We start from the raw sequence: 20,716 nt of genomic DNA, 5'->3' as shown, positions 1-20,716 counted from the left end.
CTCATCAGGTCTTGGAATTTATTGTAGCCATTATTCTAAATCTATTAGGCAAAAATCAGAGAGTCTTTTGCTTAAATCTTGAAAATGAAAATGATTTTGAAATACATGGTAAACGTGCAATTTTTCTCAAATATTTGGAGCAGGATAAATGGGACCTTTGTAGATATAGCTGAAATAACTTTGAGCATTTTATCTCAACTTAGCATTGTCCTCATTTTATGCCACTATGACTGGCATAGTGTATGGTTTTCAAACTTCACAACTCAAAAAAAATTATGTCATTCTAGCCAAAAAGCTCAAAAGAATAATGAAGAAAATAATTGAAGAGAGAGGAAATCCAAATGGAGATGTCAATAGAGTTGGATTATTGGCAGAGGCAAAGATGTCAAAGAGCATATATGTAGATACATGAGCATTCAACACACAGGTAGGTCATTATAGACACAATAGGGAATATATGGGCTATTCCATAATTTTGCAGAGGAAAAATTTGTTATGCACATTGTTTATTGTAACTAATTAAATAATGCCCCATTTTTTGCACAAAACTAGTAGATAGAAACCCCATCTTTCTTTACGACGGATATAGGGATAATACAGCCTAAGACAGAAGTGTTGTTGATAATCTCTGTAAACCCACAAATCAAAAATTGCATTAAAAATCAGACAGTGTGTTGGAAAACAGATGAATAAAGAAATCACAATTTCACTTGGGGAGATCTCATAGGAGGTTGACAATGGATGAAATAAATGCCAACCATCATGATCACATAGATATAAACATGCTTGAGTCACCCTGTACACTCAGACTTTTGTACTACATTGTTTGATGTGTCAGTACATCTTCATGACAACAAAGATTATCCATAGAGAAACCCCATTCACTAATAAAACAGTATCATAAGAAAAGAAAAGAAACTAATTTTTATTCATCATCTAATAAGTTTAGCATCTATGTGGAACTAAAAATATTTTCTCTCATCTGTAAACTGTTGGCAGGTTCAGTCCACAAAATAAATGTTATTTCTATTGCTTCTATTGATTAGATCACAGGATCTCTTCAAAGCATATGGGATTGTGTGTCTGGTATCAAGAGAAGTGATAGCATAAATTTGGGGGATGTTGAATATTATATCTCTCAGGGATTTGCACAGCATATTACATATTAAAGGAACAGAGAAATCCTGTGGCGATGAATCCTCTTCACCTTTATTTAACCCAGGATTTCCAAAATGTATTTGATCACGGGACCATCTTGGTCTCTGTACCACCCACCGATAACACAGGGCAGGCGTGCTGTGAACACTTTGAGAAGCACTGATCTTGGCCAAAACCTCATTCATGGAGAGAGGAAAAGGAATTTACCCAAGGTCACAAAACCAGGAAATGGCACAGCTGGTCTCTCCCGGATCTCAGTAAATTATGTATCCCACTACCACACACTACAGCCCTGTTCACACATTAAGGTCAAAATTGTTCCTGGACCATGAGCTCACGTAGTTTCCCTAATTTAACCATAGAATCCAGGGAGAGAGCTGGGGGTTCTTTCTTCTTTATTAGCATTATGGGCTGAACGTTTGTGCCTGCCCCCCCCCCCACCATATTTATATGTTGAAGCTCTAACCCCCAGTGAGATGGTGTTTGGAGGTGGGGTCTCTGAGAGATATTTAGGTGTAGATGAGCTCATGAGGGTAGGGCCCTCATAATGGGATTCGTGTCTTTATAAGAAGAGGAAGAGAGATCTCCTTCTCCCTACACACACTCCCAGAACAGACCAAGAGCACTCAGTGAGAAGGTGGCGGCCTCCAAACCAGGACGCCGACCATCACCAGGAACTGAATCTGCCAGCACCTTGATCTGGCACTTCCAGATTCATGAGACGTAAATATCAGTTGTTGAAGCCATCCAGTGTGTGGTGTTTTATCACGGCACCAAGCTGACTAAGACCATTTATACATAGTATACATCCAGCAAACAGCCTGAGATAAGCAAATATACATTTGTTGGATTAATAAATGGACAAAAAGATAATAAATTATGGCAAAATGATCTCAGTTATTAGCTAAAACATTTCTTGGCTGTTAAATAAAGTTTCTCATATTTCCCCTTAATAAAGAACAAATGCTATGAAATAGGTTGCCCTCTTCATAGTCTTAAAAAATAACAGCGAACAGATTAATTATCCTCAGTGACGTATTGCTGCACATGCCCTCACTTGTAGTGAAAAGAGAAACACCCTGTGTTATATAGGGTCCTTGGTTAATTTATGGGGTTTTTTTCACTAAGGGAATGATCACTGATGATATAGATGTGCCAATCTTCTTTGCCATAAAGCTAATTATTACGAATTACAAAAACTGTTTCCACTTGAAAATTTACTAGACAGACGTATGGTTTAGAAAACTCAGACCATTAAATTTAGTTGGAATTTTATTTTATTATTATTTTTGTGTGTGTGATGAAGATTGGCCCTGAGATAACATCCGGGCCAGTCTTCCTCTACTTCATGTGGTACGCTGCCACAGCGTGGCTTGATGAGTGGTGCTGGATCCATGCCTGGGATCCAAACCTGCGAACCCTGGGCTGCCAAAGCCGAGTGTGGCGAGCTTAACCACTACGCCATTGGCCTGGGCCCATAGTTGGAATTTTAAAACTTCAAACATTGCACTTGAAGTTAGCCTCAATTACACAAAAATAGATCTGACAGCACATACATTTATTGCTGCTTTAAGGGTTTCTGAGTAAAAGGTCCATTATACGTTTAAAATGATGACAATGAGAACAATTTCTTAAAGTCTTCTCTGATTGTTCAATTTGTGTATCAGATCCATTATTGGGAGTAATTATCAAACAAAATGTGGACACAATACATGTGACTGTATGTACACAAATGAATATTTAATACATGCTTTTACAGCCATACTTTTGATTTTTCTATGAAAATAAGCAAGTATAAAATATTCATATTTAACTGAACTTTTTAACACTCAATAAGCCAAATCATTAGATTAACTGACTGAATCAAGAAAATTTATTGAAATAATGTATTTTTAGTAAAATATATCCATAATTCCAATAATTTCTCTTGGTTTAATGTTTTATAACAGTATTCAGCAATGTCCCCTGCGCCAACCCAGGCGTGCCTACCTGCTTCTGTCCTGATGGCCTCCATTGGCCCAGAAGCTGAATGTATTTACCAAACGGCTCTTCACAAAAACAGCTGCCAACCCATATTTTGTCCTATTCTATTACATCGTAAGGCCTAATGCTAAACACTGTCATGTAGATGCTTGACACTGTAAACATATATTTGTGATACTTATTGTTCTAGAGGCTTGAGGAAACACGATAGACAATACATACATTCTTACATTATTAAATCTAATATTAAATATTAAATATTGTCAGAAGTCTATGAAAATGAACCATATCCATGTTAAAACAAAATTTGAAATAATGTAACACATTGGATTTTGATATTGCTTAAAATTTGCTGAGCACAATTTCAAAATCAACTCTAAACATATCTTCAAAACAAAGACAAAAAATAATACAACTTCATATAAACATTCAGGACAAACATATTCTTTGTTAGCAGATTAAGAAGTTTGGTAGTATAATGATGAACTAAAGGAATACGTTCTTAAAAAAATATTATCTGTTCTTTGAAAAAATGTGAATTAATTTTCCTGGACCTTCAATGGCTTAATTCATACTTGAAAAAAAAAATCAAGTCTAAAAGTGAGGTCGGCAAGATGGCAAATAGGAAGCCCCAGAGCCTCCCTGCCCACAGAGACACCAACTTTCCAACATTACACAGACACCCTCCCTTGTGAATGATACAGAAGCTGGTTACGAGGTCCCTACGCACCAGAGGAACACAGAGCTAACCACACCGAAGCTGCAGGACAATCCATGGGACTCACTCACAGCCCTTCTCCTCAGAACAGCAGGCATGACTCTGACAACAAAACCAGACGGAGACACAAGGAAAGAAAGGAAAACTACACACCAGTATCCCTGATGAATTACACGTAAAAATTCTCAGCAAAATACTAGCAAACTGGAATAAACAGCACATTAAAAGGATTATACACCATGACTAAGTGGGGTTTATACCTGGAATGCAAGGATTTATCAACATGTGAAAATGTATCAATGGAATATACCACATTAACAGAATGAAGGGCAAAACCCACAAAATTATTTCAACTGACACAGAAAAAGCAGGTTATAAAATTCAACATTCTTTCATGGTAAAAACACTCAACAAACTAGGAATAGAAGGAAACTACCTCAACATAAAAAAAGTCGCATATGAAAAGCCTATAAACATACTCAATGGTGAAAACCCAAAAGCTTTTCCTCTAAAATTAAGAACAAGGCAAGGATACCCAGTCTCAGCACTTCTTCAGCATGGCCCTGGAAGTCCTAGCCAGAGCAATTAAGCAATAAAAAGCATTTAAGTTGGAAAGGAAGAAGTAAAATTATCTCTGTTTGTAGAGGGCATGATCTTCTATACAGAAAACCTTAAATATTCTACAAAAATATTGTTAAAACAATAAAGAATTTCAGCAAAATTTCAGGATAAAAAATCAACACAGAAAAAAATCACTTTCATTTCTATATAATAGCAACGACCAATCCAAAAAGGAAATTAAGAAAACAATCCTATTTACTGTAGTATCAAAAAGGATAAAATACTTAGGAATAAACTTAACTAAGGAAGTGAAAGACTCGTGCACTGAAAACTACAAAACGTTACTTAAAAAAAATTCAGAGAAGATACACATAGATGGGAAAATATTCTGTGCTTGGGGATTGGAAGACAATATTGTTAAAATGTCTATACTACCCAAGTGGTCTGTAGAGTCAATGCAATCCCTGTCAAAATCCCAATGGCATTTTGGGCAGAAATAGAAAAAACATCCTAACATTCATATAGAAACTCAAGTGACCCTGAATAGCAAAAACAATCTTGAAAAAGAACAAAGTCAGAGGCCTGACACTTCCTAATCAAAACATACCACAAAGCAACAGTAATCAAGACAGTGTGGTACTGACATAAACACAGAAATATACACTAATGGAACAGAAAAGAGAGCCCAGACATAAACCCCTATATTAATGGCCAAGAAATGTTCAACAAGAATGCTAAGACTCCACAATGGGGAAAAGACAGTCTCTCCAACAAATGGTGCTGGGAAAGCTGGATAACCACATGCAAAGAAATGAAGTTGGAACCTTACCTTATACCATACACAAAAAATTTACTCAAAATGAATTAAAGATCTAAACATATGACCTAAAACTGTAAAGCTCCTAGAAGAGAACGAAGGAAAAGTTTTAGGACATGAGCTTAGCAATTATTTCTTGGATATGACACCAAAAGCATAGGCAACAAAAGCAAAAGTAGACAAATGAGACTACATCAAATGTAAAAACTTTGATGCATCAAAGAAAACAAGAGAGTGGAAGACAACCTATGTAACGGGAGAAAATATTTGCAACCCTTGTATCTAATAGGGGATTAATATCCAAAATTTATAAGGAACTTATATAGCTCAACAACAATAAAACAATAACTCAATTTAAAAAATGGGCAAAGGAGCTGAATAGACAATAATTCAAAAATATATACATATGGTCAACAAGCATATGAAAAGATGCTCGACATGACTAGTCATCAGGGAAATGCAAATGAAAACCACAAGGAGATATAACCTCACACTCATTTGGATGATTATTAACAAAAGAAAAGGAAAAAAATCAGTGTGGGCAAGTTGTGGAGAAATTGAAACTCTTGCGTACTGTTAGTGGTAATATAAAATGGTGTAGCCATTATAAAAAACAAAATTTAAAATGTAGTTTCCATATGACCCAGCAATCCTACTCTTGGGTATATACCCATGAGAATTCAAACGAGGGTCTCAAAGAGATGTTGGCACATTCATGTTACTTGCAGCATTATTTACAATATCCAAGAGTTGGAAGTAATCCAAATATCCATTGGTAGAAGAAGATATAAAGAAAGTGTGATATATCCACACAATGGAATATAATTCAGCCTCGAAAAAGAAGTAATTTCTGTCACAGGCTAAAAAACATGGGTGAACCTCAAGGACGTTATGCTAAGCAAAATAAGCCAGTCACAAAAGGACAAATACTGTATGACTCTATTCATATAAAACATCTAAAGTAGTCAAAATCACAGGAAAAGAAAGTAGAAATGCAGTTGCCAGGATCTGGAGGGGGGAGAGAAGGGGAATTATTCTTGAATGAGTACAGAGTTTTGTAAAATGAAAAGTTCTAGAGATCTGTTGCACAACAATGCGAATATATTTAAGGCTATTGAACCGTATACTTGAAAATGGTTTAGAAGGTAAATTTAAAGTTGTTTTTCAATCACAAATAAAAAGGGGGGGGGAGTATGTCAAATCTAGAAGCAGACATATAATACAAGTATGACCAAGGTGCCCCTAACTTGTACCTTTTCCATCATAGTAGACTACATTGCATTTCAATTTCATTGTTTGCATCTCACTCATTCTTTAGAACAAGCTCCTTTTGATTAGTGACTTTATATCTCCAAGGACTAGCATACTCTTACTAAATATAATTTTTTAATGAATTCATGGGTCATGTGCATTTATAGAAAATACACAGCCGTTCATAAATATGTAAAGATCAAAATGTATTCACGTATTAAAATAGTGAATGATAGAAGTTTTTATTTTAAATGGAGTATCAAAACCAAGATATGATCACAGATCTAGCTTTGATCTCTTTAAAGTATTTTTTTCCCTGATGGGACATTATCACTTAATAATTAAATCGCGTGAAAATTAACAAGTGAGCCAACACAATTTATTGGGTTCTGTAGAAAGATTAAAGAAAGGAGACGGTGTGGAGACGGTTAATATTTCTGATGATCCCAAAGAACTAAGCATCTAATTGGGTTTAAAAGACATGAAGAACAACTGATAATACAAAGAAAAAAATGTGTTAAAATTGAAGCATGTGGATAATAAATGCTAATAAAAAATAGAGGTCAAGGAAATGAACAGAGGAGTACAGGCTGAAGAGTTCTTGAAGGCTGATCCGGGTTCTGAAAGGCAGAGAGAAGTGAGAGAAAGGTCGCAGGTGAGGAGAATGGTATAAAAGTGAAATTTATAAAGTGTGTTTGGTGGACTATATCTGACTGAATTAAATGGCTTTGGGGAAAACAGTGGGAGGTAAAGCAGTTGACACATTATGTAGAGATGCCATGGTAAGGAGGTTACAAAATGTTGAGCCCCTGAAGGATTTTTAGCAGAATAATTAATGTTCTGATCAAAGTGACATTTGGGGATAAATCTGAGTGCGGCATTGTGCTGGAAAAAGTCAGAGACAGAAAGACCAGGAGACAGTTATGTCTATAGCTCGCGAGAATGACAAGATTTAGTGAAATAGATATTTAAAAATGAAAATGAACTGGTGACCTAAGGAGGAAGTGTTAAAAAGGCTTTCCGGCTAATTACATATCTGTTATGAAGTACTGCATGATCCCACGGTGAGCTGTGATGACAGCCCTCTAGAAAAGGAAGCTTTGACTTTATTGTCACTGATCACATAGGACATAAAGAATCGACAACTCTGAGGAGGGGAGAAGAAGGAATCTGATAGTTTGGGGGGTGGAAAACAGCCCTGTCTCATTCCACCTTCCAAAACTACTCCACTTTTTGGCACTCGAAACTTTTCTCACCATATACTTCAACCCACTTCTATGAATAAAGTCCACTCCCTTGTGTCTAGAGCCTTGATCAAAAACCCGATAGGCTGAGGTTCTCATAAATAATTAGTTGGTGTTTGGCTAAGTCACAGAGCCACTAGTCATTACTTATTCCATTTCGAGCATCTTTATTCCCTAGTTACTTATCCTGAAACCTTTTCAACATCGGCTATAGAGAATTCTTTCAAGTTCTAACATCCAAGGGATGAATTTGATAGACTAATGCCATGAATTTTAAGCTAGTAAGAAGATCCCGAAACCAACAATTAAGAAAATAGAATAATCATAATTTTCAAGTGACTACAACTTGTCAATTAAGTAACATACTTCTGCATATGGGACTCTATTGAAATAGCTTTTCTATCAGGATAAATACTCTGGATTGACCCATTATTTGGGTATGGAGGATCTAGATGTGTATAGATAATGCCAGTTTAATATCTTATAAATATTTTCCATATAATTTTTCTACATTTGGACTCAAAAATCCACTGTGAGTCAACAATTTTGCTTTTCCATAACACTCATAGACTAGATGCACCTAAACCACATAGTATTTAATGAAAGTAAGCAAACTCAAAAACTAAATGATCTGCAAAATTATAGCGAGGGTTGTATTATAGAGTATATCTAGTTCCTTGCCATTTTCAGAAATGTGTAGATTCATACAGCACTCTAGAACCAGCAAACATTTCAATCAGGTTTTTCCACAATTTATGCTCAATGCCACTTGGTAATGGTCAACGAATGATAAAGAGAAAAACGTTGCTGTGAAATGAGAGGTGCCACATTGTCAACAGACATTCAGACAAGAGAATCAGCAGCACTTATCAACAGCAAACTCACAATTGAGGGGAAAAAAGGAGTTAAAAAGATTTACTTGATTTTCATTAGCAAACTTTATTCATGCCACAATTTTAAATGTTTATTCAGAAAATCGTGAGATTAGTAAAAGTCAAACACAAAATACTTTGAGTATTTATAAAAATTAAATTTGAAGAAAAATCCTTCTATTTCTCTATTACTCATTCACGTGAGAATACCTAGATATATTTTCAGAAATCGGAATATATTTGGGATGGTCTGAAGGGACTCTGAGGAGGAGCTGGTATTTTAAGTCAGCCCATCTTGGCAAACAACCCTCGAATCAAACACGTTTTTCAAGCCAAAACCCTAGGACCTTTTTATTTCTCTTCGTCATCACTCTCTACATCCATCAGCAGATCCTGTCCCGTCTACCTACCATTGGCATCTCAAATTCCTTTTCTCCCCTATCCCTGCCTCCTCTGAGCCATGTAACCCCCACTGACCATGCAACAGCTGCTGGCCTGATGTAGATGCCCCCGTTCTTCCAGCTGATCTCTACTCACTAGCTTAACTCATCTGTTTGAAAGGGAAGTCAGATGATGTCACTTCCCTGATGAAACCTTTCAACGACTTCCAAGTGCTCTTGGAACAACATCTTGGGCTTCAAGGTGCCGCACATTCTCCCTCTTGCTCACTTTTTCCATCATGTTTCCTGCCTCTCTCCTCACTGTTGACATCACTCCCTCTATTCTAGACTTTTTTTTCTTCAGTTTCATGAGTGTGTTGGGCACTTTTCCACCTCGGTTCTCTGTGGATAGTTTTCTTTGACTACAAGGCTTTTCCCTAAGCCTTTTGGTGGCTGACTACTGCTCATCTTTTCATCCATCCTTCAGAGAACGTTTTCAGTCTAAAATAGCACCATAGTTATTTTGCACCTCAGAACTCTGTTTATTTGCTTCAAGGTGCTGAGCACAATCAGTAACCACCATGGACACTGAGGTTCTTTCTTGTTTATCACTACTCCACCACTAGCATGTAAATTCTACAAAAGCAGAGACCACATCTGGTTGTCTCCTTGCGACTCTGTCTACAGGGCCTAAAGGACAAATCAGGGCATATAAGAGATGCTCAAATAATTGGTGATGAATGCAGAGATACCCACAATTTACTTTAGGGGGAACACTGATGAGGGGAGGGAGGAACAATCGTCACCCAGAGATGAAATGAAGGCACGCGTGCACACTGTGTGGAAGCCATGCCACATGGGAAGCCATCAACCACAAAAGTACTCTCACGTGAGTAGCAAGGGCAAATGCATTAAACAGCAGCTGTTAATTTGAAACCAAACTCCTTTCATGCGGGCAATTCCTGAGTCATGAGCAGAGTGAACTGTAACAGAGTTTATTTAATGATTGATGATTCTCTTAAGTAGCAACCGGGAGGTCAACTGATAAGTGCATAAAGTTAGTGACAGGACGCCCTCTTAAATAAATGAATGAAGAATAGTAGGCGGCAGTCCATGGGACGAGATTCTGGGCTAAGGCCTCAGTTCTGTACACTTCACCCTCGCCCCTTCCCAAACCTCTTAATGCCTGAGATCCTAAAGACTATCAAAGGACAACAGGAAAACTTTATTTCAATCCTTTTATTTTAGAAGAACCATGGGATTAAGTAATTTATATTGCACTTTTTACTTAAATTTAATACTTGTTAAAAGCCTGAAATTCCCCAGGTAGGAGGAAAATTTTAATCTGTATCAGTTTTTTTGTGTGTTACATTCAACCCCAAAGAAAGCTGGAATTCTCCTGTCATGAAAGTTATATTAATATTGAATGCCTAAAATAATCTTGTAAGAGAAACTTCACAATCCCAGAAGAGTCTCCGTAATTCTCCACGATGTAAGATAGGAGCCAAGATTCTCATTACTTTAAATACCTCCATGGTCCTTGGTACAGATAGAACTTAGTGGGAAATGAGGAAGATATGAATAATTATCAAATGATGTGAAAGACATTAATAGGACGCAGGAACGGATTCTTTGTTTGCCAAACTACAGAGTTAAAAGAGGATCTCAGGAGATTCATTGAAATAGAAGCATTTAGAGAAAATCTTATGGATCAACGAGTGATTAATATAAAAATAAACAGAAGGGGCTTAACATGCAGTGATTAAAAAGATAAGTCCATTACACCACTGAATGCACTCTCGCTTATAGGATGTCCACTCTGTTGGAGATACTGAGCTTTCATCCCTGGGTGCACAGAAAGAATTCTCAGTATATGAGGTTCTACCTTGTCCAGTCTCTCATTTCCTGTGGTTTTTACTCATGCCCACCATTCAAATTGAGAAACCATATTAGTATTATTAATGTAATATTAAAGTGCCAGTAAGACATGCATTGATAAATTGCATGCATTTATAAGGATTATCGTAATTATAGAGGGCTAATCCAAGTTGTCAATATTCAATTATGATAACATCCTGCTAAAAATGTTCAGTACTTTTCATTTCAAAAGACTGAAGGCATTTTCCAGAACTTTAATCCCCATTTAGATATTTCCTTCTGGGTGCCTGTTTTGAGATGAGCACACAAAGGAAATGAGCGAAACGTGGTATCTGTTTAACCACTGAGAAAAGGCACGGAGGAGGTCTTTTAACAGCATATCCATAAGAGAGATGACTTTACCGTGACAATATTGTGTTGACCGTCAGCTCAGACCCCTGCAGAAAGTAATGACATTTCCTAGATTATGTTCTCAACATTATATCAAAAATTGATGTGTAGTTGTCATGTAAAGTTCACTTCTGCATTTTCTAGAAAACCTTTTTTGAAGACAACTTCTTTTGCAAATTATCTTTTAGAATATAGAATATAGAGGAAGGACTTTATTTCTCTTAATTAATTACTACATTTTCTTTTTTAAAAGAGAAGTAAATAAATTCTGTTCCCTTTTTTGCTTTTGTTGCCAGAAATTCAAAGCTAAATTTAATGCCATATAATAGCAATTCTTTTAATCTAAGAGGCTAGTACATTTATACTTTTCTCTTTAGTTTGGCTGCCTTTTAAACTTTTATTTCTTTTAATACATTTCTTTGTTGCATACAGATTTTTATTTTCAGTTGTATCAAGTATTTCAAATTGTATCAAATACAAGTAATCTTTTTTAAATCTAAACAATCTACTTTTTATTTATATGACTATGTATCTTTTGAGTGAGATCTTATACATTCATGATATACAATATTTTTTTCACTATACACCTAACTCGCAATTATATAAATGCATATGAGAAGAACTTAATCATGTAAAAGTTTTGAACTTCTTGCCTTTGAAATAAAAATACAGTATCATAGACCACTCTAGATAAACTAATATCTGAAAAATATTGAAGTCTGAATCAAATCAAGTATAACAGTATAATATTTTCTATTTATTTTAAAATGGTAAATGATCATTTTAAATAATAACAATTAATACCTTGAACTTGCAAGCACACTAAAGTGTGAAAAAAATTTCCATTTAACTCTACCTTGAAAAGGATTAGCATTCTAGTCAAATAATTGTAAGAGCTGCTATATTTACTTTTTCCTGAATTTTCCTTTTTTCTCATAGTAACTACAAATCACTGCTTCAAACTCCTACCTTTTCCAGGATAAATATATTCTAAATGTGTGACTCCAATATTTTTGTCTTACTTCCTCTTTTTTTATGTGAAGCTCTCATTGCCATGGCCTGTCTGTTCCAGATTCTGACCCATCTCTACAGTCTTCTCTACTTAAAGGCCAGAGCCTTAGACGGGTGGAATGGCTTCCACACTGGACCATGTCCACTGCTGGGCTACTATATAATGAAGAATAACTGACCTTCTGCTTTGTAGGACATCTGAAACTTACACGGCACAATAACTTCTCTTACTTGCCTCCCAGAGGCCAATTGTCATATCTTATAGACTCCAGAAATATTTTATTAACTCCACTGGGTTTCCCAGTAGTGAATGTTGATAGGAAAAAACCTCTTGAGAAAGGCAGTGAAATAAAAATCCTTCCCTATATAGAAATATTTTCTTGCTGTTTGGACTCAGTGCCATACGTTAACACTAAACAAGCTTGAATAGCATTTGCTTGAGGTCAAATACGCTCATCGTGTTTATGACATCAACTTGGGATGGGTGCCATCAGATGGGATGGTACAGGGTTCACGGCAGAACCAGAAATTAAGGATCTTCCAACTTAGCAAGGAAAAAGTATGTATAAGCTCAACTACAATATTAGTATAATTTAATAAAGAAGGTTTTAATAATGAAAAGTATGATTATTGAACAAGCATTGCTATATGTAAAAATCAGAATAAATAGTTTCTATTTCAAGCAGTCTCTAAATGGTGAGTAATCCTCAATTAGATGGGCTTATTCTGCTAATAATGCTTTTGGATTAAAAATATACATTAAATTTAATTCTATAATTAATTTGTAAATATCTCTGAAATGTTTTCACAATTGCAATGAAACCTATCTCACCACTTTAAAGTTATATATGTGTTAGATATATAGACGATGGATATAGATAGATGGACAGATAATTTCATTTAAAAATGAGCGGTCAGGAAAAGCTTCTCCATGGTTAATGTGAAAAAATAATTTGGGTATTCATCTATCCTTGAACTAGAACAATTTTAAAACCCATAAAAGGATCTCCAATCCCACCTGGGATGTAGATCTGCAAAATAAAACATCACTTCCACTTTAACGAGAAAAATATAAACTATAAAATCATAACTTTTCCTCAACTCCTCAGGGAGCTGAGGTGGCATGTATGCAGGTGACATCAATTCCAAAGGGTAAGCCCCTTCAAGGACAGATGGCACATGCCAACTGCCTCTGTGACAGAACACAGGAGAAAGAGGACCAACTTTCACACACACAGGTAAGAACAGATCAGCTGACGTCTTAGCAAAGGCTAAGCACGGTCTCCAATAGCTCAGGGACTCAGACAGAAGGGGAGTCTGTCCTTCCTTCCACCGGCCCCCATTGGGTGATTCAGAAAACTTTGGGGTACACAGCAGGAGCCTGGAAAGAGCCTGTCCCCTGACACTAACCCCAATATCGGTGTTTCTGTGGTGAGAAGAGCATGAAATACCATGCACTTCCCTGAATCCTTCACTTTTAGGAAACAAAAGCATTAACCCAACTGGCAGAAGGGCAGCTGGTTTCCTCCAGGGCCCAGGCAAAGATGCACTGTAGCCTGGAGAAGGGTAGATGGGAGGAGAAAATTGATATCTGGGTGTGTGGCAGGAAAGCCAGTATGAGCTCAAGATTCTATATCAGTTCCAAGACTACGGCCTCCTAGCACTGGGACAGGCAGGAAATTTCCCCCAAAGACCAACCAGAAGTAGAATTTGACAACCTCGGAGGGAGGTCAGGAATGCTGAGAACACTCCACTCGCCTAAGTATGACTCTTAGGGTCTGACTTAGGCTGGAAGAGAACAGCACAACACGTCCGGACCCCAGAGGGGCTTAGCACAGAGTAACAAGCAACAGCAGTCTACTATGGGGGAGGGGGAGGGGATGGGAGGGAGACGGTCTCTTTTGAAAAGGTGTTTAGGGATTACTGAAAGCTGAAGGTGGACACTAACACTGAGTAAAAGCTCCCACACTAAGTGCACGGCTGTGGCAGCTCAGCATGAGAGGAAATGGCTTGTGATCCATGGAGCGTAACAACAGCACTCAAACTCAGCTCAACTCCTGACTGCATGGACTCTAGCCTAACAGAAGCAGTGCGCCCACTCCCAGGCATAAATATCATTAACGCAATCTCCACAGTTCTATACATGGTGTCCAGCTGCAAGAAAAAATTATGAGACACACAGAGAAAGCAAGACAAACAACCCCTTGCCCAAAGATAAAGCAAGTACAGAACCCAAATTGGAGCATATTCATATAATGGAAATGTTAGACATGGATATTAAACTAACTAAATATGTTAAAGAATCATAAAAATATGTTAACGTAAAAATATGTTAAAGGATCTAGCGGAAAAGATATTATGCTTGAAGAGATGGAGTAATTATTGCAGAGAGAAAATAATTATGAGAAAGAGTCAAATGGAAATTTTAGGGGGAAAACCCTACAATAATAGAGATGAAGAATTCTTTCAGGGGGTCATCGGCAGACTTGACATGGCTAAGGAGAGACTTAGCGAATCTGAAGAAAGGTTAATAGCAAGCACACAAACTGGGACACAGAGAGAAAAGAGTGAATAAAACAGGACTGAGCACACAAGAACTGTGAAACAATATCAAATGGTCTAATGGACATGTAATTCGAGTCCTGGAAGAAGCAGAAAAAGACATGGGGCAAAGGACATATCTTTGATGATAATGGCCAAGAATTTTTTCCTAAATAATAAAAGACATCGAACTATAAGATCCCAGAATGTTAGACTAATCAAAGCAGGATGAATATCAAGTGCACACAGACAGACACACACACACCCCTAGACACACCACAGTCTACGTGATGAAAATGAAAGATAAAGAAAAAAATCTTAAAGGAAGTCAGAGGAAGGGGACAAATGCATACAGACAGGAGAAATATAGCTGACTTCTCATCATAAACTAAGGGGTGAGAAGACAATAGGGTGACATCTTTAACATATTAAAACAAAGCAACTTTCAACCTAGACTTCTATACCCAGCAAAATATCTTTCAAAAATGAAGATGAAAAGACAACTTTTTCAGAAAAACAAAAGCTGGGAGAATTCATTGTCAGCAGTCCTGCCCTACAAGCAAAGTTAAAGGAAGTTCCTCATACAGAAAAAATTTAGACAGAAACTTGGATCTATCCCCTAAAATAAAGAGCTCCAAAGATAAAAAGGAAAGTAAATATAAAATATTTCTTTTCCTTATTTTCATTCACTCTAAAAGATCACTGACTATCTAAAGCAAAAACAGTAAATAAGTTTTGTGGACTTTATAATATAGGTAAAAATAAAATGTAAGACAATAATAGCATGAAGCATGGAAAGAAGAAATTAAAAGTATGTGCTTGTAGAGTTCTTATACTACTCAAAGTGTCATGGTATCATTTCAAGCTAAGCTGTGCCACATTAAAGGTGTATATTTTAGGGACCAGCCCGGTGGCACAGCAGTTAAGTGCACAAATTCCACTTCAGCGGCCCAGGGTTCACTGGTTCCGATGCAAACATGGCACCGCTTGCCAAGCCATGCTGTGTCAGGTGTCCCACATATAAAGTAGAGGAGGATGGGCACAGATGTTAGCTCAGGGCCAGTGTTCCTCAGCAAAAAAGAGGAGGATTGGCAGCAGATGTTAGCTCAGGGCTAATCTTCCTCAAAAAAAAAGAAAGGAAGAAAGAAAGAAAAGAGGCATATTTTAAACTCTAAGGAGACCATTAAAATTTTTAAGAGTTTTGTCTAATAAGCCATAGTGGAGATAAATTGGAGCAATAAAAAGACTATAGGAAACTAGAGGCTGGCAGGAAAAGAGGGAAGAAATCAACAAAATACAAATAGAAATACTCCAACAGGGGCCATGTGTTCAATCTTATTAGTCTCTCTCCTACCAAATCTCACTGAAATCAATAAAATCTTGTTTATTGATATATATAATATGATATATATTGTATTACACATCATGTTATATTTCAATAAATAAATATAAATTCATATATAGTACATAATATATATTATATATTATAATGTTTCATAATATTTTATATATAACACTGTATTATGATATATACTATACTATAATACATATACAAACATTCTCTGCTTTTTTTATGTTGAGTTCAAGAATAGTTACTGCCATTTTGTTCCCTAGCAGCAGGTTCCATGTTACACAGCTTCAGGCCAGATTTTCTAATTTCCAGGATAAACTATATCATCATTGTCTACATATCTTTAATCCAAAGTTCCCAGATATTTGTTTATTCACTTGCTTTGTTTTGGTTTGGAAATTTTCCTGAAGAAAAGAGCCCAGAGCAAGAGTGACATTTGTGTTCATTCTGCTCTATAACTCTTGTCAAATTTCCAATCAAATTAAATAATATAAAAGAACGACGTCTGGCTGCAAGAACACATTGAGCATTCAAAGATGCTGATGCTTTGAGCGTTTGCCTGGACGATGTGAGAGAATTCAGATCAGACATTTCACATCGAACCTCCTTGGAACCACTTTTGCTAGCGTTAATGTTTTATAACCCACCTCCTCAAATAAAAGTGCTTGCTTTTGGTTTGAGAAATCCTATCGGTGTTCATCTGCAGTAATAGACAGTTATAATTAACATGGTCTAGGCTTCATTTCCATAGGAGAAAACTGAAACTTCTCTAATGGAAGCAGGTGTGGACCAGTCATAAGAGCTCAGGTCTTATGGCCACAGAAACTGGATCTCCAGCACTGAATCACAAGCTCCTTCATCTTCCACATATTCAACTACTATGCTCCTTGGTGCCCTGGTTTGTCCACTGCCTTTCTGATGCAAAAGTGGGCCGCCACACAGGTGCTCAGTGAATAGCATTCGAGATGAAACGCACGTGTCTGTCTGCACCCCATCAGTTATCAGCAGTGTGACTGTGACCGGGGCAGGCTGGAAACACTCTACGTTCTATTCCTTCTCGTTTAAAAACTGAGCATACCTCAAAAATAAGTTGTACAGAGGACAAATGAATAAACAGCTATAGCATGTTTGGGGTAGGACCTGGCATAGAGTGCATGTTTTTTGTTGTTTTTATTATGATTTCATGAATATAAATTTTACTGAAAAATGAAGATTTAGAGAATCAAAGATTAGCAATACATATTTTAATGTAGATGCAAATATTTGTTAATGGATTTAAAATATCAGACAATCTTTTGGCAACACACTTCAACTGTCCTTATATCATTTGATGCTGTCCTTAAAAAGATTAATTCTACAAACACTTTATACATTTCAGATTTTAAACTCTGACACAAAGGATTACAACAGAGAAATGACTCCTTCTAAATCCACGGGAGGTTAGGAATGACATGAACTATCAGAAGGGTATTAGCATCAGAAAATGACAGCAAATGAAAATATAGCATTATGTGTGGCCAAATGAAAATAAATACATTAAGTAATTAAACAAAGCCTTAGATTCTTGATCAGGATTCATTCCGGTGAGAAATATATTAGTCTCTCTCTTTTAATGAAGTGTATTTGTTGGGAATAAAGTGGAATGTAGACAATTATAGGTTGGGGTTGGAAGTACATGGATAATTGTGCACAATAATAACTGTAGACTAATTATTTTACTAGGATCTCTTTCTATAAGAAGTGCGTGAAAAGCCTGAAGCCACAAGATAACTTTGAGAGAACAGATAGGAGCATTCATCAATTCTAACACTGCTAAAAATATTAGTGAATTTATTAACACTATCATAAATAAGGTTTATAGTTCCCTGTCTACAGATGTTCACAAAATGTATCAAAGTGGCAGATTTTTTCCAGACATATCCTACATAAATAACATCCACAATATCATTGTACACTGTCTCCACAGTAGTCCTATTGAAATAAATTGGAATAAACTTGCATACAAATGCCATAATAAGTAGGGAAATTTAGCCGGAATGAGAAACAGCCCTGTGGTTTGTGTCTGGTTCAGAATATTTATCATCAGCTGGAAATCTGGCCTTTCAAAAACATGCATGCATTTACATCCCAGCAAACTGCTTATCTCAATTCAAAGGATCACTTATTAAAGCTTATCCATGTATTTGCTTATTTGCAACTGCTTATTAAAGGAGACAAATATCAACATTAAGCATTTTTAGTGCTTGAAAACATGTCCTAAAATAAACCTCACTCTCATTGGAAATTCTTATTTCACTTCTACAAGGTTTACCTGCATAATCAAACGCCAAAGAAGATTTGTGAATCTGACCTTTGTCATCCCATTTATCAGACTATTAACTCAGTCTCACGTCCATTTTTAAAAGGTTAGCATCTCCTTTGCGGTACCTTCTTCCAATTAGAATGAGTAATACACAAATGCAGGCACTGAAGTGGCGGCTCTTTGCTGGTCCTATCCTAACACCCTTTGAAACTAGAAATTGCAAGGGCTCATGACCATAATCTACCTGGAAATTACGATTGTCTGTGTTTTGGGACGCTAATATGAATCTGTGTGATCACTCACAAGAAAACCGGTAACATTACAAATGGTCACTTTGGGTGCATTTTTAACACAAACAACCTGAAATCATAGCAGTTGTTTGATCTAACTATTCCAGATGCTAACTTCTCCATTTTCTCGTTACTTTGTCTTTTATAATATACATTTCATAGAGGCAGGTTTTATACAATTCAATTTCATGCGACTTTTAAACAGACTTTTAGAACAGTAATATTTCACTGTGCAGTAAGGGCACGGATTTGTTTTGACATTAGGAAAGTTACTCAATATGACAATGAAAGCCAGATGCAGAAATGGTTGACCTTACTTTTGTATTCCAGGTGAAAACCAGCCGCTGCCACACTAATATCAGACTGGAAATGCAGGTAGAGTTGATTGGATGTGCTGTTCAGTAACGCTGGTACTGTGGTACCTGTAAGAAAGACATACGTTGAATTTTAACTTTACAAATGCATTCACTTCTCTAAGCAGAAAAGATATGAGGATGTTTGTTTAGGTGCACAAATCCCTATAGCTTGTGGACTGCCTCCTACTTAATCCGGGGATGGGCTTTGATCACTCTACTTTGCATCTTTCTGATTTTCCAGGTACAGTAGAAGTTACACATTCTCTCTGCCCTCCTCACGCAGACGTGAAAACTGTCTATCATATTGGTGTATGAACACACAAATTCTTCTATTTTACCATGCACTGGTTTTTCACATTGCTTTCTTTTAACAATATAATCACGTGTATTTTTCTTTTTTAATTTTCGACTTGAACAAAGAAGGGACAAAATCTAAACGTGCAGGTCTTACAGAGGTGGGGGGAGCAGATCTGTGTAGCTCTGATACAGTGTATTATAGTATTCATAAGATGTTCCTTTTGACTCCGAGTTCACTTTTCTAAATCTCTGGGAGAGTCATATTGAATAACGTTCGTGCTGAGATCTGCAAATGATTTCAACTAAACACGAGTGAAAAGGAAAATATAGGTTTATTTTCATAAAGTTTTCTTTACTTAAAATGTTCTAGCCTGCATTGTAGCAATCAATAAATAAGAAGGAGCTATATAGATACTGAGGATGAGGGTGACAAAGGAGCCATGGGGCGGGAAGGTGCTGGGCAAAAGAAAAGTGTTCATCAATCAGAAGTTTAAAATATTTTGGTGAAATGTATTAAAATATGGGATAATGATAAGCAAGTTGAAATCCCTTTTCTCCTAAAGCGCATATGCTCGACTCTCTACTGTATTCAAATCATTCTCTAAATAAGTATACACTTACTAGATGCCAAGGAAATAGCCATGGTGTAAAACACGACAGTGCAAGCAAATTACTAGAACAAGCTACAATGATTATTTTATACATTGTATAAAAAAAGAAATACTATTCTAAATAACACGGAAATAAGGTCATAATTGCTCAAGACAGATGAACATTATTGAAAAGATAAGACCCTCTACCATCCTTCACTCTCTGTTTAAATGACTCCAATAAGCTCCAACAGCTTGAAGTAAATCAATGATGCCAGGAATGGACTCCAGGTGACCCTCACATCACTTGGTTGTCCTAAGTCTGTTTGAAGGTGATGTGCGCAAAACTGAACTCATAATCATCCCTGTGAAACCTGGCCGACCTCCCGCCTTCCCCAAGTCAGTCAACACTATCAAAACCTACTCATGTCCTCCAATAAGAGGTTTCCTCCCTCTCTGTGACCCCACATTGCACTGCAATGAGTCATCAGGCACTAACCAGCCAGCCTCCAATCCCTCTTAGTTTCACAAACTCCATCTCTCCATCTTCACCACCATCATCCCAGCGCTGGCCACCAATCTGCCAACCAGGAGGAATATGCAACAATCTCCTAACTTGTTGTCTGACTCTACTGTTGCCTTAATCCAACTCATTCGCTATTCAGGAGTCTGAAAACTTTCTTAAAATGGACATATGATTATATAAAGTTAAAATTCTCATAGCTT

General features: G+C 36.7%; 1 protein-coding gene across 2 annotated transcripts in view; it reads right to left on the bottom strand.

Moving 5' to 3' along the window:
- Positions 1–20,716, bottom strand: part of CSMD1 (CUB and Sushi multiple domains 1) — a 1,835,848-nt gene that overhangs the window by 202,765 nt on the left and 1,612,367 nt on the right. For both annotated transcript variants that reach the window (XM_044760557.2, XM_070499942.1), the window contains one exon: positions 19,065–19,169. In XM_044760557.2, the coding sequence (XP_044616492.1) occupies positions 19,065–19,169 (105 nt within the window). The remainder of the gene's footprint in view (positions 1–19,064; positions 19,170–20,716) is intronic.

Source organism: Equus asinus, chromosome 27 (genome assembly GCF_041296235.1).
Source record: "Equus asinus isolate D_3611 breed Donkey chromosome 27, EquAss-T2T_v2, whole genome shotgun sequence".
Classification (NCBI taxonomy): Eukaryota; Metazoa; Chordata; class Mammalia; order Perissodactyla; family Equidae; genus Equus; species Equus asinus.
The sequence above is the reverse complement of the archived record's forward strand: the minus strand, read 5'-3'. Positions and strand labels throughout refer to the sequence as shown.